At 41.7% G+C, this 25,300-nt stretch overlaps 1 protein-coding gene across 1 annotated transcript in view; it reads left to right on the top strand.

Annotated features, from left to right (window-relative positions):
* Positions 1-25,300, top strand: part of LOC146816625 (cytochrome P450 2K4-like) — a 204,779-nt gene that overhangs the window by 90,643 nt on the left and 88,836 nt on the right. The window contains exons 5-6 of the mRNA XM_085610509.1: positions 8,598-8,771; positions 18,374-18,515. Coding sequence (XP_085466635.1) covers positions 8,598-8,771; positions 18,374-18,515 — 316 coding nt within the window. The remainder of the gene's footprint in view (positions 1-8,597; positions 8,772-18,373; positions 18,516-25,300) is intronic.

The following is a 25,300-nucleotide window of genomic DNA, read 5'->3' as shown; positions in this document are numbered from 1 at the left end:
CAACTAAAAAACAAAAGGCGAGGCGTAGTGACATGAAGTGGGCGTCAGACTACAGCAGGGGGACTTCACATCCGACCACCAGATGGCGGTCAAGGGGAAGGAGGACTAAGAGGTCAGGGGGGGTCCACGGGTGAGCCAAGTCTACACTCGGATATTCCAAATACGCAAGGAACCATCACGGGTCAGGGGGACAAGGCAACCTCGGAAGATTTGTCTCCTTCTTTGAAAGTTTTTGTGGTAATGCATCAAGCTGAGGGCAAAGAAAAATGGGGGAGGTGGATGGGTGATATCCTATGTTAAATACCATAGCAAAGTTTGCTCTCTGATAAAGAAAAAAATGCTAAACAGAATTATACCAAATGTTACACAAAGTTCGAATTCTACTGGAAAGTGTGCTTTTTTATGGGGTTGAATCCGCCCAATAGTTTTCCAGAACTTAGCATTTAAAAAGAGGGATTACAAGTTAGAGATATCTTGTGCTGAAGTTCTTACAGCAGAAACAAAATTCAAGTTTACTCAATTCTGCTTGGCAGCAGGAGCTTTTTAACACATTGGCCATCACAGTGCCATGGATCCAGAGAAGGATCTGTGGTACCAGAATGATGTGATTAGTTGGCCACAACATCAGGATAAAATATTGTGGCTACCAATATAGGACTCAAGGACTCAGTACCTAAGGGCCAAATTCCAGGCCCTCTAGACAAACCCTGACTAGAGGTTGGCCACTTGCCTGGTTGTGGGTGCAGTGTACAATTGTGACATAGGTAAAAGTTCCTTGGCACTTCCAGAGCACTCTCGCGTTTGAACTTAGTTCTTAGGTACCATTGCTTAAGTGTAGAAAGTGTGTTGAGCAACATACATGATTTACATAGAGCAGCAGTGCCAAAAATCGAAAAAAGGGTATTATCAAAAACTTTATAATTGCAGTGACGAATTGAAAGATATAAATGGCATCATAGTTGGTAACAGTCTTGAAATGAGATAACTTACATTTGAAAACTGAAAGACGACTGACATTTGCCAGTTAGTGAACTTATGGCATGTTAAATTATATCATTAAGGTTTTTGATGATATCATCAATGATATTACTGATGACTTCCACCATACAACCTACATGCACAACACATTGTAACACAGTGAAAACACCACAAAATACTCCACAATAGTTTAGAACAATAACCAATATTTCTATGAGTAAAACAAAACCAAAATGACAACCATCCAATAATTAGAAATCAAGATATGATTTTTTAAATACCAAATTGTTGTGTAGTGCTTAGAAACAAATAGCACAAACCGGGCCTATCTGGTTTTGCTTGACCGGGTCAAATCTAAAAGTTCAGGCAGATCTCGATGGAGTGCGGGTCAGATACAGAGACCAGCCTTGGCCTGCTGAACAATACCTTGAATGCATTGACGTCAAGGGCGATGTGGAAAACTTGGGATGAGATACGTTGTTGTCGATCTCGCAGATGTAGGCCATACTTCGGTTACGAGTTGCATACCTTTGAGGATGTGTTGAGAGTCAAGATGCGAAGAACACTGGGGTGATGCGTCGTCATTGAACAGCTGGACTGAAGTTGATGCAATCAGCACAAAGGGATGTGTCGGTGCCAAACTGTGCAAAGTCGGAGATGCGTCAGGAACTGGAAACAATACGTCGTGCAGTCGGCAAAGCAGACTCTGCAGTCCATGCAGCAGTGGCAATGCATTGGAATAGAAGGAAATACACCGGTTCCCATTGGTGCAGCATAGTCGATGCGTGGATTTTCTAGATTGCAGCACTGAAAACTCACTTTCAAAGGCCCTGGACTGGATTGGCACTACTTGGCCGATCAGGGTGCAGTCTTTGATATGCCTGAGACTTCAGAAACAGGAGGCAAGCCAACACGCCCTTGGAGATACTTTGGTTCTGGGATGTAGAGTTGCAGTTCCAGTCCTTCTCACTGCCAAGCAACAAGCAGCTGGCAGGAAGCCCACACAGCAAAGCAGTTCAGCAGAGTGGCAGTCCTTCCTGCCAGCACCTATACCCTGTTGAGGCTTTGAAGTAGGGAGACTTCAAAGAGATGCCTTTGACGTGCACAAGACCCTGCCTTGGCTCCAGATTCACTACAGGGGAGTGTGCAACTCATTGTGTGGGGACAGGACACAGTCCTTTCAGTTGTGTCAGCTCCTCCCTCCGATCCTGCTAAGGATGACCCATCAGCATGCAGATGGCCACTCAGTCAAATCTACCATTCCTTTGTGTGTGGCTGTCTATAGGGAATGCAGGAAACTAGCTGTCATCAAATGGTTAAGTAAAAAAATATAAACTTTCTAAAAGTGTCATTTTCGGTATTGCAATTGAAAAGCCAACTTCAGCATAAGTACTGTTTTTAAATTGTGATTTCAGAGACACCAAATTTGGGGGTCCCATCTTTCCCCCATTGGAAATTGCATTTATAATATTTAATAAGGCTATCCCAATTATACAAAGAGTATTTCACTACTAGGACATATAAAAATTAAAAGTACATACCCTACTTTTTAAGTACACTCCACCCTGCCCAGGGGATTTCCTAGGCCTACAATAGGGTGACATACATGTAATGAAAAGGAAGGTTTTTGCCTGGAAGGTAGGTTAACTTGCCAGGTCAAAATAGCGGTTTAAAAGAGCGTATACAGGTCCTGTAGTGGCAGGCCTGAGACATGTTTAAAGGGCTATTTATTAGGCCTGGGCAAAAATTTCGTTCCGTTCGCGGAAATTGCGATATTTTGACATTTTTGCGTTCCGCGGAGAGCGCGAAAATGTCAAAAATTCCGGTTTCCGCAGCTTGGCGATAATTTGTTTCTTGCTCGCGCTGTAAAATGATACATTCTCGCGCGCGCGCGATCGCCTTACCTGAATCCCTGCGTTCGCCGACAAGTTTTCTTGATCCGGTCGCGTTCTCCATGAGATGTTGTATTGTTTTTAGCCATTTGCGCTGTCTCGCGACAGTTCGCGCCCGCAGTGACGTCATGCGTCGCGCGATCACGTCTTTCTTCTCGCGATCATGCACCGCGAGAACAACTCAAAACAAGATGGCCGCGCCCGCAAGCAGCCACATGGGTAAGTTGGCGACCCGCAACCATGCAGAAAATCGCGCGAACATGCCGGAAAAAAACTTCCGCATCTTCGCGATATTTCTGCTTGTTTGCGATAATTTTAAACATTCTCGCGATAATTTGCGAAGGTTAATTCCGCAAATTCCGCCCACCCCTACTATTTATGTGGGTGGCACAATCAGTGATGCAAGCTCGCTAGTAGCATTTGGTTTACAGTCCCTGGGCACATGCAGTGCACTTTATTAGGGACTTATAAGTAAAGCAAAAATTGGCGAATTGTGGAATACCCAATGTTACCATGTGTTAGGTAAGGAGCACATGCACTTTAGCAATGATTAGCAGTCGTAAAGTGCACAGAGTCCGAAAGTCAACAAAAACAAGGTCAGAAAAAGAAGAGAAAGAAGGCAAAACCTTTAGGGTTGATACTGCAGAAAGGGCCATTTCCAACAGTGTATAGTGTATTTTAGAGAACAAGGGTTGTCCATTGCACCTTGCGGAAGGTGGTTCATCATTCATTATTTCAGAATAGTCAACCTTTTTATAGTAAACTGTGCATTTTGTAATTTGTTTTGGTCTGTGTTCAAGTCAAGCTGAATGAATACATTTTTAGGTGATGGTCAAACTTTAAAAAGTATGTGAACCCATTAAAATATACAGAGGCTATTTGTATCTTAGGCAAGTGAATAGAATTAGAAAGATAGTGACATCCATTAAATGTGGGTGGAATACCATGTGAGCAATAGCTATTTCACTATTGCAAAAGTAATGTCCATTATCTAATAATTAAGTTTAAAGGACCAATCTAATTTTTAACATGTAGAAGTACAGCCAGCCCACAAAGCACACTGACACAATCATTGAAGGATGTCATCAGCGATGTTACCAATTATGTAATTTAACATATGCTGGGTGATGTAGGTGAGATCATTAGCAGTGCATGATGTGGGGCACAATTTATAGTTTTTTCACTAAATAATAAGTGGATAATGTAAGTAGTTTTCAGTTTTCAAACATAAGTTCCATCATTTTAACACCTACTTCTAATGCCAATTTACCCTTTGAATTTTTATAGTGATTTTTGGGGGATTTTCTGCTATACGTAAGATATTATTATCTTATTAGTAAGGTTAACTATGACTTCAATTTAACCTTTGTTTTTTCAGTGAATTACAGTTTTGTTGTTATTTAATGACATAAATATTATGAGGCCATAAGCATTTCATTGGTGTGCAATGTGCCACAGGGTCTCCTCTATGACCAGGCTCTTCTTTCTTTTTTTAAATTCTTTTTTTGGATCTACAGAATCGAAATTGAATTAGTGGACCCAGGGCAAGTGTCCCTGGTGTGGAACCACCTGCCTCTGCAAGGGTCTCTTGCCATGACAGGTTTGAGGATCCTCCGTTAATCCTCAAGCCCACAGACGAGCCTCAATTCCACAAGTGAAAGCTATGCCAGGATCTTTTTTTCAGGACTTGGAGATGGATTTCCTGAATTCTGCTACAGCTGACACAATTTTTTCCAGAGTTGTGGCAGCCGATCAGATCCTTTTGGAGAACCTGCATTTTCTGAGTTTTAAATCCTTTATGCTGAAGGAAAACCCCTTTTTACATGATAATATCTTGAAAACTACTTAATAGATATTCCCTAAATAAGACAAAGCACAATCTTTGAGTAAAGTTATACCATCATGCAATATTTGGTGTAAGTCTACCCATCTGTTTTTCTACATCAAGGTGCAAATAATCACACAGGAATTAAAATGACCCTTTTGGAATCCCTTTTTTCTTCATGGTCCTCACTTACTAGAGCGGCATGAAACATACCATGAAGAACCCATACGTTTATAAACGGACAAGTGTTTCAAGTTCTCACAGGTCTAGAGAAAGCTTTTCAAAGAGAAAATGAAAATAGCCTTGTGTAGGGCTCTCATTGAGAGCCATTAGCATGAACACCAGATCTGAAACTAGCCGAACCGTATTTCGCCAATGTGATTTTATCAAGACTTTGTTGAGTTGATGAAATTAAAAAGAAATTGAGGTCTTAAAGGTCTCTGAGGTGAAATATGCCATACACTTAAGGCAAAGTTGAGACCGTCATCATGTTGCAAGGTAATGTATAAAGAAATCCTGCTCTGTTCATGGACACTGTTTTGATTCCATTAGTACAGTCGAAAAACGTTCCCAGACATTTACCTTTATACCACTGGGTTACCTTACCTTCATTCTGTACTGCGGACCAGGAAACAAACCACCCCTCCCAATTTAGAATTTTGAGATGTACCTACTTGTGAACTTCCAGATGTTTCTGTCCAAACCGGACAGAAGGCAACAAACATTGGTGATCCATAGAGTCCCAAGAGTGTGTGGGTGGCCTCCCCAACCACTAGAACTGTATTGCCTGCCTTCTTGTGGCTTCAGGGTGAAGACCAAACAGAGGGGACTTCCCTTAGAAAATCAAGAGTTTAGTTAGGAAGGAGTTGCTGATTATTTGTTTTCCTGAGCACTGGTGGTTTGGTGCATGTTAGATGTGAGGGGTGGAAATTCAGTTTCTACTGCACAAGTGAGAAAGTTTCTAGGCAGGGCATTTCCTTTTGTGTGTCTGATTCCCGTTCCAGGAAGGCTGATTGACAGACGGATGCAAGATCTTACACTTCATTGTGCTTACATTGTGGGTGCTCCTGATTGGAAACAGACCAAGTGTTTCCTGCCCTGAGAGCATTACTTTGCAAAACGTACTAAAACAGACTATGTTCTCCTTCATCCCTCCCTGATTATCAGAGGGAAAGGGGGGAAGCATCACTATCACTACCATTTAAAATACAACATTCCTATTTTTGTCTTTCCTTCCATCTGATTTTATGAGAAAATAAAACCATATTTATTTAATTGTATTTATCCCATGACTGATGCTGGTGTGTTTGAGCCCTTTGGTTCATATGGTGTTCAGTATCATTGTAATAGATGAAAATAATATTGTTTTCTTGTACAGTTTTGCATTTTGCATCAGAAAGACTCCCCGATATTCCTAAAAACCCAGCATGAAAACTGACCTTGATTTAAAACTTCAGATTGTTGGCTCTCCATGTTCTTTCAAATGACTCTCTCTATCCTTGCCATCCTCTACATCCCTTATCTCTCTCTACACTGCCTACTCTAACTCACATGTATGCTTCCCTTAGGTCCTATTATTGTAGCGCTAAAACATGCTCACTCATCAGTTCAAAGATCACACCCTCTCCTTTAAAAGTCCTATCTCTGTAATCTAACAATATCTAATCTCATGTAGCATATATATGAATACCACCAAGCAGTTTATGAATTCACATTTCCACCTCTCCCACTAAAGATAACACCTAACTCCTAATAATTTATTCTATCACATAGAAGCTGGAGTAAATCCATGGCATGGTTTCCATAAGAGTGCCAGACTAATCCCAATAAGCAAAAAGAAAATAAACACTTACCCTGACTTCAAGAGCAGTGTGCTGGCTAGTGTAAAGCAATGCAACACCTTGTCAGTGGTAGTAGGTGCTATATACCTGCAATTACAATACAATATGTAACCCACACTAAAACTAATACCATAGCACTGAGCAGTTAGACTGGCAATAATTTGTACAGACTGCATAATAATCCCCTTTTACTACTTGATAGTCTTACACTTACAAAAAACCACAAATATTACTAAATTGCAATACACAGTGAGAGTCTTTAAATACTGATACCCAGCCTACAAGGTGAATGACATCAAATAAACACAATGCCTGCCAAGAGAATGACCTGGATTACAGAGACACTTTTTTATTTTCTTGATACTCATGAAATGACATGGTTCCTGGCCCAAGAGATTTGGAGAAAGGAGATTGAAGACATTGCTGCCACAGAGAGGACTACTGACAAAGACCTTGCTCAGAAAAACCTACAGTACTGATACAATGCCTCTCCACTGGCAGATATGAAATGATGAGAGCCCCATGTTGTCAGAAAGAACTTGAATACTGACACATACCTGCCCATTGAATCCTTGGAATAGTGACACAGCTCCTGAAGTAGGGACATGCTCAGAGATATCTTAAATAGTAACATCCCTCTTCCCATAGCATATGAGTGCACTGCTTGTCCCCAAATTGACATCAACTACTGATGTCTTGCACAGGTCCAGAATTTTATGAATACTGACTAAGACAGTGAAACCTAGAATAGTGGCCCATGCAGTGAAACCTGATTTGCAATATTACATACCCACCTGTCCAGAGAAATTCTTACAATACTGATACATCCCCTTGGGGAAGAAGATTTGTACTGTAATAATTATTGCTAGCGTTTCTTCTTAGCTGTCTGCCAGGCTCATGTAATAAAACAAAATACATGAGTAAATCCACCGAAAAATGAGTTTGCTTCAGAGTCAGGGCTGGTTGGTTGTGTTTTAGTTTAGAATGTTCCCCTTTTATAGGCCACCTTCAATTTCTTTGCTTTTTTTTTAATGTTTCATAAGATGATACTCCGACTCTCCAGCCAGTTATAACTGGTTCCTTGCTTGCTGCTCATGTCATCTGCAGTCCGCCACATACCACGTGGCCCCATCTTCTGAACCAACAGACCCCTATGAAATGCTGTTGTCAATTGGTGTATCGTTGTTTTAGCATTCCAAGATAGCCAACACGTTGGCTTTAAATGGGGCAGTTATGCTTGAACTTTAAAACAGCAATAGAATATTTACAAAACCTCTGTAGGATGGAGAACCGCTGCTATATTTAGTTTCGTTACTAGAAACACAAAGATGTTGTTTAAAAACGCCAGCAGAATTTCTTTTTTCTAATTGTATTTTTTTAATTTATCTTGCATATGTTGTTGAGTTTGTGTGTCGCAGTGCAGTTCGGCCAGAGGGTGAATGCAAGAATGAGTCTTGCAGGTATTTGTTCCAATAGTACTTTACATGTCTTTTCTATATCGTTCTGCGCATTTTCACATTTTAGGCCTTTTTGCACTTTAGTATAGAGTGTACTCTATTCCGTATTGTCTTTGCGCTTTGCACATTATTTGTCTTAATTGGACTGTTTTGCGCATTTGCACTCCTTAGGCCTTTGCACTTTACCACCAACTGTACTGTATTTTCTATTGACAATATGTATTGGCATATTGTAAGGTTCATTATTTTTGTGATGGAGTTTATTGTACTAGACCTGATTTACCCTGTTCAATGGACATGCATACGCATGTGTTGTGTGTTTTGTGAATGTGCTTTTCCAGGAATGTTCTTATAATGTGTTTTGATGATTGTTTTAAGGCTGCATTGCTTTTTTTATGTGGACCACAGTTGAGTTCTAAAACATAAGTAATACATACTTGAATTTAATGAGTCAGTGGATAAATGAATGGATGCATGAGGGCAAAGATGATTGATGCATGATGACATATTGAGTGCTTGAATACATCAATCAGGCAAAATACATTTTCATTCACAGTCCAGGCTTATTGGCATTGCCAATGTTTGTTCTTCTTCTGTCCTGCAGCTCTACAATTTGTACCCAGCTTTGATATTATTACCAGGAAATCACAAGACTGTACATCAAAATATAAAAGATTTACATTCTTTTCTGCGGAAAACATTTTTAATGAGTCGCAAAGAACTAAATAGTGATGAAAAGAGGAATTTAATTGAAGCATTTCTTATCAAGGAAACGGAGGTAATGAATAACAATTTATTTGCATTCAAGTTCCATGTTTATTTGCTCATGGTTCATAGCATTTAAATTTATATTTTACTACAGTTATTGTATGGTATTTTCTAGTATTTCCATCTCCTATAACAAACACATTTCATCAAAATGATTTAATTATATATTTTTAACGTGTATCTTTTACAGTTATGCTTCAGGCAATAATCTTTCAACATTGAAGAGCTTTGCTTGATTAAAGAGATGAGTATATTTAATATATAAAAGGATAAATAGACATTTAATAATGTTACTTTATGTGGCATTGATGATTCTACAGCATAACATCATGTTAGACCTTTATTTATTTAATGGCCAAGATAGTTTTTGATAAAATCAGGCAAAACCTAAGCTCAATTTTTTATTTTATCACTGCTTTAGAACTAAAAGGGTAATGGTGAACATTACATCCATTGTTATTTGTCTCGTTCCCTACTAACATATGCGTGCATTCATCTCTGTTAGTGGTCCGAGATGGGCATTTTCTCACTCCTTCTACAGATATCACTGTAAATAGCAACTAATCTGTTTAAAAGTTAATAATACTATGAAGAACAACATTTTTGTTTTTAATAAGACTCACGAATTCATGTAGTATGAAAAAATGGATTCCTTCAAAGATAGCAAATGAAAATCATTATGAATGTCGGGAAACCTCCTTCTCAGATTGAGACCAAATTAAGGGCCTGATTATGCCGCCTCCGCTGCCCCAAAGCCACACAAGCACCGCTGTCCGTATCACGAGTTAAAAATATCGCAGGCGGTCCTTTTCTATTCTCATGGCAGTGCCTGGAAAACAGCCAAAGCAATGGGAACAGCAAAAAGGTTCCAGCACAGCATGGTCGTGGACGTCCATGCCGTGCTGGAATGTTGTGGGGGTCCAGACAGGGGGGCACATGTTAATTCCCCCTGAATGTATTCCCATGGTGGGGGGGGGGCACGGGTGCTTTGTAGAGGCCCCTTTGTTCCTGCACCACCAGCCTTTTCCTGGTGGGGCTCCGCCATGAAAAGGCTGGCGGTCCAGGAACTTGTAATATGCTGAGCAGGAGTGCGCCAGTCCCCGCTCAGCATATTGAGATGTGGCGCTCCTGCTCCACTGCCAGGGAATGACTGTTCCCTGCCACATCTGACGTCTACCCCCGCAACGACTTTAGAAGTCATAATATAGTGAAGTGCCAGTACTGCGCCATCTCAAGTCTGGCAGTCAGAAGAAGGTCATGCTCATAATCAGGCCCTATATCTCTCTCAACTGTCTAGCTTTAAGAAAATCTTTGCTATTTTAATCTGGTCCATTAAAACAGATATAAGTGCTCCTCTTCTACTAAAAACATTTCAAAATTCACCGTAGGCTTGAAAGAGTAAATTCACTTTGTGCACATCTTTGAGAGCCAGACTAATGAATGATTGGATATGTTGTAACCCTCTTCTTGGCCAGGTATGCTGCTCTGAAGACATACTTTCTTTTTTCCAGTTTATTTTCAGATTACTTAAGCGAAGCCATGGTGTTCATAACTCCAATGGAAATCCTATGGAAATCCATGCTACAATCTCAGTTTGTAACATTATCTGGCTATTCTGGTAGAACATCTGATAAATAAAACATCCGGCACTGGTTTATTTTGATGCAACTGGGTGTAATGAAGATGAGCTCATCTTAGGTTTGCAGGTCATATCTGAGCTTTCTAGTTTTTCTACTACTGCGGACAATAACATACAAAATGTCCATTCATTCCATAGTATAGGCTCAACCTTTCTCACCTCCTCTTCTCCTTCTCTACCAAAATGAATGTTATTGGGACAGAGTCAATCTTCATCGGTTCTTCCTCTTTGTTTGCACCTTTGGCAGGTCGTTTTATTGGTTACGTCTCTCTTCTTCTTTGCATGCCTTTTGTTGTGATTCTATTTGTGATGTCAAATTAATTAAGATATCTGTTGATGAAGATCAGTTGATGACCAAGGCCAGAGCATCTTTAAGTTCTCCTTACCCATTGTAAAAGGCAGCAGTGGTGGATTTATTCATCCAATTTGTGTATGCCCATAATTGTTGGAAATAACCTATGTACAAAATAATTTCTTGAAAACCTTGTTGTAATGATAGCAGGCCTATATCTTGGTCTGAGTGGTCTGATATTCATCAAAACATTCACAAACTTGTTCATGAAATCTGTATAATTCATTAACAAAGGCAAGTTGTTGTTAATCTAGGGAGTAGCCCAAACCAATGTCACATTGGCAAAATGATATCATAATAGCCATTTATGACTCTGATTCAACTATTTACAGTTGATTAATAAATGCAATAAACACTGCATCAAGAATGCTTTTAATTTAGGGGGTTCAGCTAGGAAATTGCTCTGCAATGGCAAATCCTCCAATTCCAACTCCTGATCTGAATTTTATAGCTGTTGTATTTGAACCACAAGACGTAGCGGTATTAGAAACTGCCAGGGTGCCATTGTTTGTGGTCATTTAAGAGAAGTTTTTCTGCCACTTCCCAATTCGTAAATTTTCTTCAGAAGAAAATAAACCCTTCTTATGGGGCAATCTTTTAAAGTACCTCAAACATAGTTTGTAGCGGATTAACGCCTGAAAAATAAAAGTTGTTTGTATGTAGGTATATGTGTACTATTTGTACAGTGTGATCCAAACTAAAATGGTAACATCTGAGTCCTTGTCTTGCAGGGCAGTCTTGCAAGCTGCTAAGACATAGGCAAGGGGTCTAACTCGAGACAGGCTCTGCTGATACTCCAACAGTATCCTCCCTCAGAGAGCAAGTTAGAGAACACAGCTATAGATAGGTTCACTAACAGGATATTGCAGGGGGAAATATGTAGAAGATTGGAGGATGTTGGAAGGTGGTGTGTTAGTAGGCATAGGTCGGTACCAGCCTCTAGAAATAATGCCACAGTCATAATATAAGGCCCAGTCAAGGTCTCAATAAATTATTCCCTTACATAACCCTTGGTAGCTGGCTACAAGCGGGCAGGCTTAACTTAGGAGACAGGTGTGTAAAACATTTTAAGACACTAATACATTAAATAAGTAAGACACAACACACAATAAAAATTAAACCCCAATTTAAAAAAATAGGGAATATTTTTATGATTAAAAAGGCACCAAAATGGTAATAATCTAATGCAGGAAACCGGAGACATGATTTTTTAAAGAATAATCACTTTCTAGTGCCTAAAAGCTAAAGTGCCACTTGGGGACATCTGGTTGCGCTTGACCAGGGCAAAGTCAAAGTGTCAAGCCAACCGCAATGGAGCACAGGTCAGAAATAGTAAGCGGTAAGGCCCGGTTACATTTTTACCTTCTGACTTAGTCACTTTTTTGGAGCTTTTTCTCTTGACATCAAGGGAGGCTCCTCGTCAGGCCAGCCTTGGGTTCAACGACTGTGGCTTACATCAGTGGGATGCCTCGGTCAATTCCTAGAAGTCTCGTTGACAACAAAAAGCTCTTAAGCTTCAGTGAGGCAAACCCAAATTTCTGGGCTAGTCGCGGTTTTACATCACAGCATTGAATCTCAGCGACAGGTCGGTCCACTTTTGAAGCTTTTCACTAAAAATTCTCTAAAGGTCTCCAAACTTCTAGAACTTCTCCCAGAAGGTCGTTTTGGGGTTTCAAAGTGTTAACAACACCAATCCAAGGTTCTGGAAGCTCTGAGATGCTCCTTGGGATGTTGGGACTACGTCTCCCACAATGCACCTGGCCAAGAATAAAACCCATTCAGGTGTTTGCAAGAGGTAGCAACAAGTCAAGAGTACAGGTTGATCATATGTGCAATGGTGAGGTTATTCACTTTGCAATTGGTGCCAATTATGACATTTTAGTGATATGACCAACACAAACTAATTCCTATTCTATTTCACACTTGAAGCAAAGTGTTGGTAACTGAGATAGATTATACATTTATTATGTTACATTTTTTGTAGAGTCAGGCAGTATCTCAAAAGGGCCTGGCATTGAAGGCCTAGCCCGTATCAACCTAATTATTTTTAGGCTTTTGTAAGTTTAATTACAAATAAAACAAATTAATGTAATTCTACAGGACCAAAGCATTTAGAACATGCTGATATCCATTCTGGTTTAATCTCATAATTAATAACAGGAAGAGGGAAAGAAGTGCTAGCTTGGGACATCAAATTGCACAATGACAAATGGCAGAGGCCATAATCAATACCTGTGAAAGGGCAGAGTATCAGCTTTCATGTCGGACAAAATCTGCTGCATCTCCTGTCTCCTGCCTGTTCCCTCTCTCACGTATTACTTTCTCTGAGAAAGAGCAGTAGACACTTAGAAAAGGAATAAGTGCCAAGATGAGTCCGTAAGTCCACTCCAATACATGTATTTCTACCCCTCTTGTCCAGATTGTTAATCAAAGCCTGTCACTACAACAAAATGGAAAAGAGGACCTACACTCAAAAAGTCTGCCAATTTAAGCAGGCCTGCATCCTTGATGTCTCCTATACTAAATTGTCATTACAATTGAAAAGAGATTATGGGGTGTTTGTTTCAGCAATTCGGCACGGAGATTGTCATTTTTATTGAGTCTACGTTGTATGGGTAGAATGATCACCTGAGGTCATTGAAGCAAAATTAAATAATATGGACACTAGACTGGACCATGGTGTGGCTGGAATAACATCTCGGGGAAGAGGCCCCCTACCCCTGCCCAGTTGCAACATCCCCTGTATGAAGAGAGGGACCGCCTGACATACTAGCAGATGGCCACTGTTTAGCAGGAAATGCGATCCATCTTGCTATACCCACATGGCTAAATCCTGGTTTTGTCCCTGGATGCGACCTTCCTCCTACTGCGTGCCCTTATGTTATCATCATGACAAATGTCCCAGTGTTGCACACCTAAGTGAGAGAGTCCACTCTTCAACTTATTACAAAACTGTGCACGTGATCAAGGAGAACTCCAGGCTCCTGGGTTGCCTATTTCCAGAGGTCCTTATGGCCAGAAGGGTGGGATGGATTAGGAAAATGTGCAAAGAATTCCTGGGAGACTGCATTATTGTTACCATCAGGAACCCCATTATGGCTAGGAACCTAATCTGGACCTCTCAGCAAGGCCTCCTCAAAAGCGATAAGATTAAGATCCTGTCCCTTGTGTTTTTATAGAGATCTGGCTCAATCCCCACACCTTACTCCACCTCAGCTATCGCCTCTCATTATTCCTGCTCATAACTGCTTCTCCCCTCTGGGCGACCTTTCTGAAAATGTTTCACTTAGATTTTGTAACATGATAAATCATACCTCTACTCAGGAGATGAGCTTTTGTCTTGTCTATGCAGTTGCCCATCGTAGTACATCTTACACCATGGCGCCCAGCTCGATTATAACTAACTCCAAGTGTAAAGAGATATTCAGGTCACCTAATAAAATTAACCCAACTACCTTAGTGAACCTGGCCTATGAAGTGAATATTCCTTCCTAGACTATTGCTGGCCTTGCCATCAAAATAGTTTGTGAAGAATGGGGGCACTCCATAAGCAAGCATGATATTTTTTTTTTCCAGGAGACTTGGGGCACTGAGGACATTAGTATAGATGATTATTACTCTCACACGTCCCATCTTTTCCTTTCTCTTTGGGCACCGTCAGGCAGGGCCTAACAACCTGGTTCAAAGTTACCCTGATTGTAATGTCACCCCAGTCCTCCCCGATAGCCGTCTATTCTAAGTGTTTTATCTACCTGGCCCAATGGATTGAGTATTGCCTTAATTAATTTTTATAATGTGAATTAATATATAAATCATACTGCTAATCTTAATGTGCTGTCTTGGCCTTGATGCTCATTTAGCTTTTTACACAAAGGATTTAAAATAATTCTAGGAGGGGAATTTAATGGTTTTTTTAGGAGAATGTTTTTATTGGTTTTCATATAAAACTTACAAGAAAACAACAACAGAGTAACAAGAGGGCAAATCATAAAGATATTCGCTGAGGTTATGTTAAGTGGTGGGGATCACCAACATGAATGAGTCAGACATATCTCAAATCAGCATCGTCAATGCGCAAACTTAAAACATAACAAGAAGTAAATAGAGCCATGGTGTAGAGTGTGGGTAAACATTATGATGTAGAGTAGATTAGCCCATTAGTAGGGGGAAAAGAGACACCAAATTCATTTTATGGAATCATGTTCAAGGGTGCGTGAGGAATCTCGTAGGGTTTCCCAAAAGTCTTTGGGGCGAATTGCGAGGGGTTGTAGGAGAGCTTTGTCCTCGATAATGCTATCACTATATGTCATACTTTTAACCTAACTGGGGGGTAGGGGGTTGGTGACCTGTTCCTGCCCATTGGCCTGCAAGCTCGTGCTTGGCTAACAGGAATGCCATTAAAGCCACTCTGTGCGTGGACTTGGATATATCCACTGTGTGTCCTAGGAGAGCTATAGAGGACCTGGTGTGACCATTGCACTGGTCATGGCTGAAACATGGGTAAAAACGGATGACCAGAATGCGGATATCGTCACTCAGTTCCATTTCAAGTGTGCAAAGTCTGCCCCTGGAGCCTGGCATTTAAGACAGTAGTCGGATCATGTGGGGATCAAATCTGGCACTGCCAGAAGGAGAAAGATAGGCTGGGCATGATGAAGAAATGTGCCTATGATTTACTGAAATGCATTGGGATTGTGAACAACAATGACCATATTTTATTTGTGATGGGGGATCCTAGATCCGCTGCCGAGGCCTCCCGCTTGGGTATAGTGGAATCATGCTTCATGGCGATACAGTCGGTATAGCCAGGAGATCAGCTGATGTCCATCAGTGTCAGATACTACATGCAATAAAGGTGAAAAGTCTTCTTGTGCCAGGGGTAGGAAGGCAGAAGAGATTGTAAGATATTTTTTATTATTTGGAGTACAAAGTGGTCCATATATGAAGCTGTAGGAAAGCGGGGATCGTCAGAATGTTGCAAGACATGTCCATTAGGAAAGATGTTCCCCTAGAGTGAGCAGGTTATGGTGGCTAAGTGTGTGTTGCACTTTTTTCTCTCTCGTGAGTGGAAGCCAGGAGTTATGTCATGGAAAGAGAACAGGGGAGTAGAGAGTTCCACCGCCCAGCACCTGCCTAAGCGTCCGCCATGCCCAACATGTATGGACACAGGTTGAATGTCACAAGCATCTAGCAGGACTCCCTTAGGTAGGATTGAGGAGTGGGAGAGATCTCCCAACTGCTACTGCTTGGGCTTCAGATATGGAATATGGACGTCTAGGTGGTACCACTGATGTGCTTATTGGCATTGCGCAGCAAGATCATAAAAATAGAGATCTAGGACCCCAAAGCTGCACAGTCGTAGGGAAGAGTAAGATTGTCCCAGCAAATGCAGTGGCGGTACTAAGCCCAGATAAGGCATATAAGGAGGCTACGTAGAGTGTGAAAAAGTTCTGTGTGTGGGGTATGGGGATATTTAAGAAGAGGTACAGAAAGAGGGGGAGTGCCACCATTTTGATAATTGCCACTCGTCCCAGCAAGGAGAGTGTCAATGTCATTCAGCGTTCTACTTGAGTAGTAAAGTCAGCAAGTGCAGGGCCATATTTAAGCTGTATGATCTGGTCTTTGTCTCTATAGAGTGGCATTTTTAAAGAGAGCAAGCATTTAAAAGTTGTGTTTCTTTATAAGCTAAGCCCTGTTGTCCTGAGAGATCTTATCAGTAGAAACCAAATGTGCAACATCACAACAGTATTTGATGTAATTGCAGCTTTGTGCAACGTATAGTGTGTGAGTGAGAACTATGTAGTCTTATGAGTGCCCTGCTTCGGCACCTTTGTGTTGACCACCCTATCACAGTTGTCCAGAGTAGAGATGGCAATGGGGAGATAAAGTCCTGCATGCAGATCATACAATTTAACAAGAACAAACTAAAGCTTTGGTGCCTTTCGCAGTCTTGTGTAGAGCAAATTTGACCTGAATGTATTGGAGCTCTGTACATGGGCACCAGTTACATTACACACGGTCACATGCATTTTCATTTTAAGGCACGGAAGGATTACAGGATGCTAAGCTGATGCCAAGACTAATTGTACCGATAGCGTTTTAAAGAGAGCAAGTATTGAAACGCTATGTTTGCTTGTTAGCTAAGCCCTGCTGTCCTGAGGGGTCAGTAGAAACCAAACGTGTGACAACACAACAGCGGTTGATGTAATGGCAGCTTTGTGCAGTGGACAGTGTGTGTGGGTATGAATTATGTAGTTTTCTGAGTTCCTGCTTCTGCTTCTTTGTGTTGACAACCCTAACACAGATGTCCAAAGTAGTGCTGGAAGTGGGGAGAAAAACTCCCAGCGTGCAGATCTCACCATTAACAAGAACAAATGAAACCTTCAGTGCCTTTCACAGTCTTGTATTGTACAAATTCAACCTGAAGGTATTGGAGCACTACTCATGAGCAGCAGTTACATTACACTCAGTCACATTCATTTTCTTTTTAAGGCACAATATATATATCATGTGTAGTGGAATGGATGCATTAGTTTACTGAGCACCAAGAGCAAGTATTGCACTGTACCATAGAGATACCAACAGTATGGACATCTATGTAAATGTGACACATGTTATTGTCTTTACTGTTTTTAAATGGCCTTCACTTCAGCTGTATGAGGCTACCTGTTGAACGAGGTTAAAAAATCAGGGGCCAGATGTACGACCGTTTTTGCATGTGTAAATGGGTTTGCAAACCGTTTGCAAATGCAAAAACAGCATGGGCCATGTACTAAGCCTATTTAGAAAGTCGCAATTTATTTGCGACTCTGTAAATAGGTTTTGCGACTCGCAATTAGGAAGGGGTCTTCCCTTCCTAATAGCGAGCGCAAGCCCATGTATGAATGCTTTTCGACCGCAATTGCAGTTGCAAAACACTTGCAAATTAGCACCCTCTTCAAGAGGGTGGTTATGCACTCGCAAAAGGGAAGGGGTCCCAGGGGGACACCTTCCCCTTTGCAAATGCAGGGAAAACTATTTTTAAGGGCAGACAGTATTCCCAGGGACCGCTGCCTGCTCTTAAGAAATAAAACAAATAAAATGGGCTGCATTAAAAAAAAGACTGCTTTTTTTACAAGCAGTCCCATATATGGTGGTCTGCTGAGCCTAGCAGTCCACCATACCTGGGAGGGCCTGCCATTCCCAATGGCGTGGCAAATTACGAGACGCTCATTAATATTCCTGAGCCTCTCAATTTGCGACCCCATTGGGAATCGCAAACAGTGTGATACACACTGTTGTACATTCAAAATGCGCCTCACAAATTGCGAGTCGCAAAAAACTCGCAATTTGCGATGCGGTATTTTGTGCGTTGTACATCTGGGCCCCAAAACAGCTATGGCTAGAGGGTTTAATATTGTCCGCTGATAACAGAGCCTGCAACATGTTAGAGCAAAACAAAGTTGCTTTAATTGATGGATCCATTAGCAGAATTGATTGCAAGCGTATATAGGTATGCTTTCTATCAGGTTATTAACTAAGAACAAGATGTAAAATGTTTTACAAAATTTGAATTTTAGCTCCATTTTAGCATTATGTTTTGTTGTGGAAATCTCATGTGTGACGTTACTTTCTTCAAAAGGAGAAAACCAACCCAAATTCATATTTCCATGAAGACAACTTGCTTTGTGTTGTTACTTCCTTGTTCACTGCCGGAACAGACACCACATCTTCCACCCTCCGCTGGGGATGCTTGCTAATGATGAAATACCCAGACATTCAGAGTGAGTATGTGCATGACTCATAATTTGCTAAAAATATTTATTTGAGCTATTTCCGGAACATAAAATGTTGTGGTTCCATTGTATGAATGAAAGAATAAAAAAATGAATAAATAAAATACTTATTGAGTACAAACATACACCAGGGGAACATCTTGATGCTAGAAGACTGAGAGAATAAAAGAAGAAGCGAAATAATAGAATTGTTTTATAGTTTATTAGTGACTGATGTTAACAGTAGATCATGATTGTCTTTACATTTAGACAAAAATATAGGTTTTTATTTTCTCCTGTGAAAGGCTCTATGTGGGAAGCTGGCTCTCCATATACTGAACTAGAAAGAAGTACACTGTGCAGGGAGTGCTGTGGATCCTCAATTGGCTGAAAGAGGCAAAAGTAGATAATACTAACGCTCTATTTGTGGTAGCGTGGGCGAGCAGTTAGGCTAATCAGAGGTAAGTGTTAAGCATTTATTGTAAAACATGAAAAGGCCCCTGGGTCTGCTAAAAGATAACAGAGGAGTGCAGGAGTGTCCCTTTTATAGGACGGTTTCCCTCACCCAACCAAGGGTGGCATGCTTCCTCATAGGGTAACTTCCTTGCAATGCGAACCTCGTCACAACGGGGCTCCAACCCCCTCACTGAGAAGGGGGAGCACAGGGATGTTTTAAGTATGAGATGAGAGGTATTCTAAAACCAATAGATCTGCAGGGTGTGGTAGAGGGAGTGCAAATATTTGTGAAGGTGAATGTGAGTTAAAACTAATTCTGAAGGATCCCAATAACTTTATTGGGGCATCCCAGTGTTAGAATTAAGAAAAAAAAACCTATAGCAGGAGTGGATTAAACCTGTCATAGTGTGGTGATGGTTGACAGGTTTCAGCGACTGTCTTCAGGACCAAAAATGCGAAGTATGCCACTCAATACTTAACATAAACATGCACAACCATAAAAAGGTATACTAAACCAGTCCGATGCCCGCCACTCACTGTGGTAGGAGACCTAGACACCTCCTCGAGAATGGTCCCGAGGTGCAGGGGCCTGTGGCTACCTGACATAGCAGGTAACACACACACCGGTGGGACTTTGAGCGGCGATCCACTCCAACCACTGGTTTAGTATACCTTTTTATGGTTGTGTATGTCTCTGTTCAGTATTGAGAGGCATAATTCACATTTTAGTTCCTGTAGGAAGTGGGCATTACCCTAATCCTAACCCTCAAGGCTAAATCTCTCCAAAACAAGATGGAGTACTTGGAAAAGAAGCGGTCCACATCAGCTGCTCACCTTAGAGATGGTGCTGGCTAGATGTTGGCCCACCTCCTAATTTAACAAATGTTCCAGACGTAGGGTCAGGACAGGAGGTTTAGAATCTTTCATTAAATGGAGAGGCCTGTGTTGCATTTCAAAGGTGGAATGACCTTTAAAGCTTTCTGCCCTGGAAGGCAGGTACTGCTTGGACGAGGTCTGAACACCTCCGCCCAGAGCAAGCTTTGTTTCCAGCCTCTGAGAGAAAAGGCTTTCACCCCAGGAGGCCAGAAACATGTCTATTGAAGGTAGGTTGGCTGTGACCAGTCGACAACCACACTAGTAGTCACATGGTAGTCAGGGGCACTTCTAAGGTGCCCTCTGTGTGTGTTTATTGGTAAATCCGACACTGGCATCAGTGCAGGTTTATTAAGAGAAGAGCTTCAGCACCAAACATCTTGGGGTGCAGTTAAGTTATCATTGAGCTGGGGGCTTCGTGATGATGAGTGTCCAGCCCATGTACTCGGTATGGCTTCCCTGGTCACTTATAATATCTGAGAATGGACTTCGATACTGTAGGGTCACATTTGCTCTGGCAGATATGTCCACACATAGGACATAATGAGCCCTGCCTTCTGGCTGTAAGAAATAATATAGGGATGTCTTGCCTATATCTCATGAAGCGTTTGTTGGCATGGCACACAGGGCAGTGAGCCGTGTTGACTCTTCGGTCTTGTCTGCACCAAGACACCCAGGCTGCATTGGCAGTTTGTATGCTCTTGGTGAGGTGTCCCTAGGGTGGCGCAATTTGTGCTGCAGCCCTAGTGGACCCTCTTCAGTTCCAATACCCTAGGTACCAGGGGTACAATTTATTAGGGACATACAAGGGGACTGAAGTTGTGTCAATTGTGGAACAATGGTACATTTTTGGGAAAGATCTCTGGCACTGGAGACCTGTTTAGCAGGGACCCCGTTCATTTTCAGTCTAAATCACAACCGGTATCAGGTAAAACGTGTGGGTGAGCATTTCTAAAAGGGGCTCTTTCCAACACTCTGTAATCTACAGTGGGTGGCAGGGCACTTGGTTGGTAGTTGGTTCCATGCCTTGAAGGTTTGATCTTAAAAAGACTTTCCTCGTAGTCTGGCTTTTTGTAACAGGGAAATAATTGCACAAGAGTATATTTGGTAATGTAGGCAATTAGAGCAGGGTCACCTGAACCATTTATTGATTATGGGCTAAACATGAAGCTCTCAAAAATACGCTTTAACAAGAAGCACCTATTTACAGACATTTGGGGCCCCCTTCTTCGTGAGGCGAAGTGACGGGTCGCCGGTCCTTCCAGCCCCAGTCGATTGGACATTCCTTAGAGGTTAATTTTTCTTTTTGTACTGCTGATTGCTTGTTGGGCTTCGAAAGCTTGTATGTCTGCTGGTTTGTGTTTGCCCTGCCTCCTCCCTCTGACCCAATTCTCCCCTTTCTGGCTGCCCCACTACGACCGTGCTGTCATTTGACACCTCGCTGTCTGTACCATTTTCCGCTTCCTCTCTGCTTTCGCTTCCCCTGCGCTGCTATCTTCCTTCTATGGATGATCCAATCAGGGGTGTGTCTTTCTTTCCCCCTGAGTGTTCCCTCTCATCCTTTTGTCCACTCGCTTCCATTTCTTTTGTACAGCCTTTTTTTTAATTCATTTTGGTTTCTAGGTTCTGCCTTACCTATTCCCAGTTGCATCGCTTGTATGCTTTCCCCATTCATTGTAATCATTGGTAATTATTGGATGTTTTCTGACGTTATGTGTGATGGAGCCTCTCTGGCATTCATGGGGGTGAGGGGACAGGGAGGTTGCCCATTTTGTAGTTGATTTGATTTGGTGTTTTATCTTCTCATCTTCTCTTCTTTCTTCTCTGTTATTTGACTGTGAATGCTGTAAAGTACCTGTACTTCACATCCCATGCAATTCCTGTTTTTGCAACTCAATAAAAAGATTTAAACAGAAAATACCCTTCGCTTAACTAGAAGCCAGTGCATATTATGTCTTATTTCAGTGATTTGCTCAAATGTACGCATTCCAACAGCTAGCCTTACCGCTGTATTCTAGATGAATTGTAGCCTGCACAAATAAATTTCGGGTAAGCCCAAATAGGATAGTCAATCCTGGAAAGTGTGGATAATGCAACTACCATATCCCAAAATTGAAACAGGATTACTCTGGGACTTTTTCTGAGCAGTTTAAATTGGTAGGAACATGCAGGCTCTTCAGCATTATTTGTCTCTCCCAAGACAATTTTAAGGCCTAAGGGCCTCATTTATCATGATTTGCTGCGCTGCCCTATGTTAAAACAAAAAGACAGGAATGCGCCATATCTATGCAATAGGGTGCATCCCTGGGAGTGTTCATGCTGGGTTCTCTTGAAGTAGAAAGAGTTGAGCCATTTCGGGAGAGCATGAAAAAAATAGAATGGATGTTCAGCTTAGCCGAACCCAACCAGGAGAGCATTGGCCTTCTCCAGGCATGTTGGTCCTTCTCAATGGCTTCTAGCACGGGGTGATAAATGGTAAACTGGTCTCCAGTAGGTCAAGTTAGATGAACTCCTAAGTAATCAGGAAAGATTTAGACCATCTAAAGATGACTCACCAGCTCTGCCTGCTCTTCCTTTTCTAGCATCAGATTAAGGAGTTCCGATTTGGCAAGGTTAATTTGTGGCTGGAGGCCCTCTCGAAAGCCTGCAGAATCCCAACAACTACAGACAGCAAAACATTTGGGGTGCCTAGTATGGGGAGGACATCATTGGCATAGAGTGACATTTAAAATTCCCTAGGGCCCAATATTATTCTAGTAGCTTCAAATCGACTCAGGCTGGGTTCAAGTGCAAGTTCAAGATGGTGTTTGTGTGGCTCTGATTAGAAGGCCAGCAAATTAGCCTTTGTAGTCACTCTGCTAGTCCTGGGTTCGGGTGATGATGCAGGGCTCACCAGAATGGCTGACATCTGAGGGTTCAAGGTGGGCTCCAGCCAACAAAGCAGTCCTTCCAGGTACAGCAAAGCAGTCTGGCAGAGTGTAAAGCAGGTCTCAGTACAGGCAGTCCTCTGAGAGTCCTTTCGCAGGTCCAAGGTTATACCCTGGCGCCCTTCCTCCAAAAGGTGGGAGAAGCTTCTTAAAAAGTTCTATGAAGTGCATGATATGTCCTGCCTTCTCTGCCGTGGCTCCAAGCTGGCTGCAGTAACAATGTGGAGGTGCTAGGTCATTCCTGTGAAGGCCAGGCACAACCTATTCAGTTCCAAGTGGGCTGTGCTCAGCTCCACACCCCCATTCTACCAGCAGATGTCCCATTCAGACACATCTAATTCCCCTATTGACAGAATGTCTGTGAGAAATTGACAAAGGTTTACTGTCAGCTCACTCAGTCATGTGACCCAAGACAGGCAATAGACACAAATCTACTCCCACACCGCCAAACTCGTAATCAGGTCCTAAGGAATTTTCCCGGGATCACAGGATGTTGAGCTGACGCCAAGACTCAAACCTTGTTCCTCCTTCTTCAAAGTTGGCAGTTCCGGCTGTTACACCACACCCAATTGTTTACCCTACACCCACTCCTAAAAGTGTGTCAGGATTCCTGGAAACAAGAACACCATGTGTTATAGTATACATTGAAGATATTTTCATTTACTCAAACTCTGATGATGAGCAGCACAATAAAGTGAGAAGAATCCTTCAAAGATTGAGAGAAATCAAATTGTATGTAAAACTGGAAAAATGTGCTTTCAACGTAAAAGAGGTAGAATTTTTAAGATTTGTACTTTCTCCATGTGGAATTACTATGGATATGCAAAAGGTAGTGGCAGTCCACGAGTGGAAATCCACAAGTTAGTTGAAGGAGTTGCAAAGCCTCATCGGCTTTGCCAACTTATATCTAAGATATAAAAACGAATTCTCACACAAATTAATTCTGCTCACTCGTCTTCTAAAGAATGGAGTTCCTTTGGAGTGGACCAAAGATGCAGAGGAGGCCTTCAGATCTCTAAAGAAGGAGTTTACTATGGCACAGTTTTACTGCATGCATATCCTTCAAAACCTTTTTATCTAGAGACTGATGCCTCTGATTTGGTGATTGGGAACATTCTCTCTCAGAGACATAAGAAGACAGGACAACTCCTTCCAATAGCTTATAGATCAAGGAAATTGACACCAGCTAAGTCAACTACACCATCACCGAAAAAGAGTTACTGACCATCAAGGATGCGTTCAAGGAATGGAGGCATTACTTGATGGGAGGAAGACATACGGTTACGGTGTGCACAGATCATCGGAATCTGACAATTTTGAAGTCCGCAAAGACCCTTACCCAACGACAGCTTGGGTGGTCATTATACTTTGCGGACTTTGTTTTTGTGATTACCTATAGACCGGCATCAACCAATGGAAAGGCCGACGCACTGTCTCAAATTAATACAGAAAGAGCAGAAGATTGCCAAGAGCAACAGACGATTATTCCAGAACACAGAAATGTGAGATCAGTAAGTCAAGAAACTATTGAGTATCGAGTAGCTAGAACAATGACACTAGGGGAAATGTCAGAATGGGCAAGACAAGATTCTCAGAGGGAGATCCGACACAACTTACCATTTAATGCAGGAAAACTTTACCTACCCAATTAAGAGGTGCAATGATAAATCCTCAAAGAAAGTTATGATAGTCGATTAACTGGCCATAAATGAATCTTAAAGACAGAAGATTTGTTCAAAAGAAATTATTGTTGGCCACAAATGACTAAAGATATTCACTCCTATGTGAGGACATGTGAGGTCTGTGCTCAGGGAAAATCGGAGAGACAGTCTACAACCAATGCCCACCCCTCCACATCCCTGGCATACCATTACTCTAGACCTAATCTACCTTCCTGCCAGGGGTACAACACTATTCTAGTATTTGTAGATGCATTCACCAAGATGGCTCATTTCATTGCCTTAAAAGGAGTTCCAACAGCCGAACAACTAGCCACCCATTTTAGTACCCACATAGTACAAAAATAGTACTAAAATTGTAATCCTAAAATAATCTCAGATCGGGAATCTCAATTTTTGTCCCATTTTTGGAAGGTGTTAATGGAAGAGCTGGGAATAGACGCAAGATACTCCACTAGGTATCACCCAGTAACTGATGGGCAGACAGAAAGGGCAAATCAAGACCTAGAACAGTATTTAAGACTATTTCTATTTGATCAGAAAGGGATCGGCCAGAGTTCTTATGGAATGCAGAATTTGCACATAATAATGCTAAAAATGTCTCTACGGGGTTTTCCCCTTTCTATCTAAACTATGGCAGACATCCACATTCTTCTGTAATTGGCAGGGATATCTCGGTGCCAGCAGTTCAAGATGTAGTGCAGAACCTAACACAAATTCATCAGGCAGGTACAGAAAACTTGGTAAGCGCAAAGGAGAACTATAAAAAACATGGTGATAAAAAATGAAAAGAAGGTTCAGTATTACAAATTGGTGACAAGGTTTGGCTAAATGCAAAAAATCTTAGGTTGAACGGGGA

Source organism: Triturus cristatus, chromosome 6 (assembly GCF_964204655.1).
Source record: "Triturus cristatus chromosome 6, aTriCri1.1, whole genome shotgun sequence".
Classification (NCBI taxonomy): Eukaryota; Metazoa; Chordata; class Amphibia; order Caudata; family Salamandridae; genus Triturus; species Triturus cristatus.
This window is presented reverse-complemented; position numbering and strand designations above follow the sequence as displayed.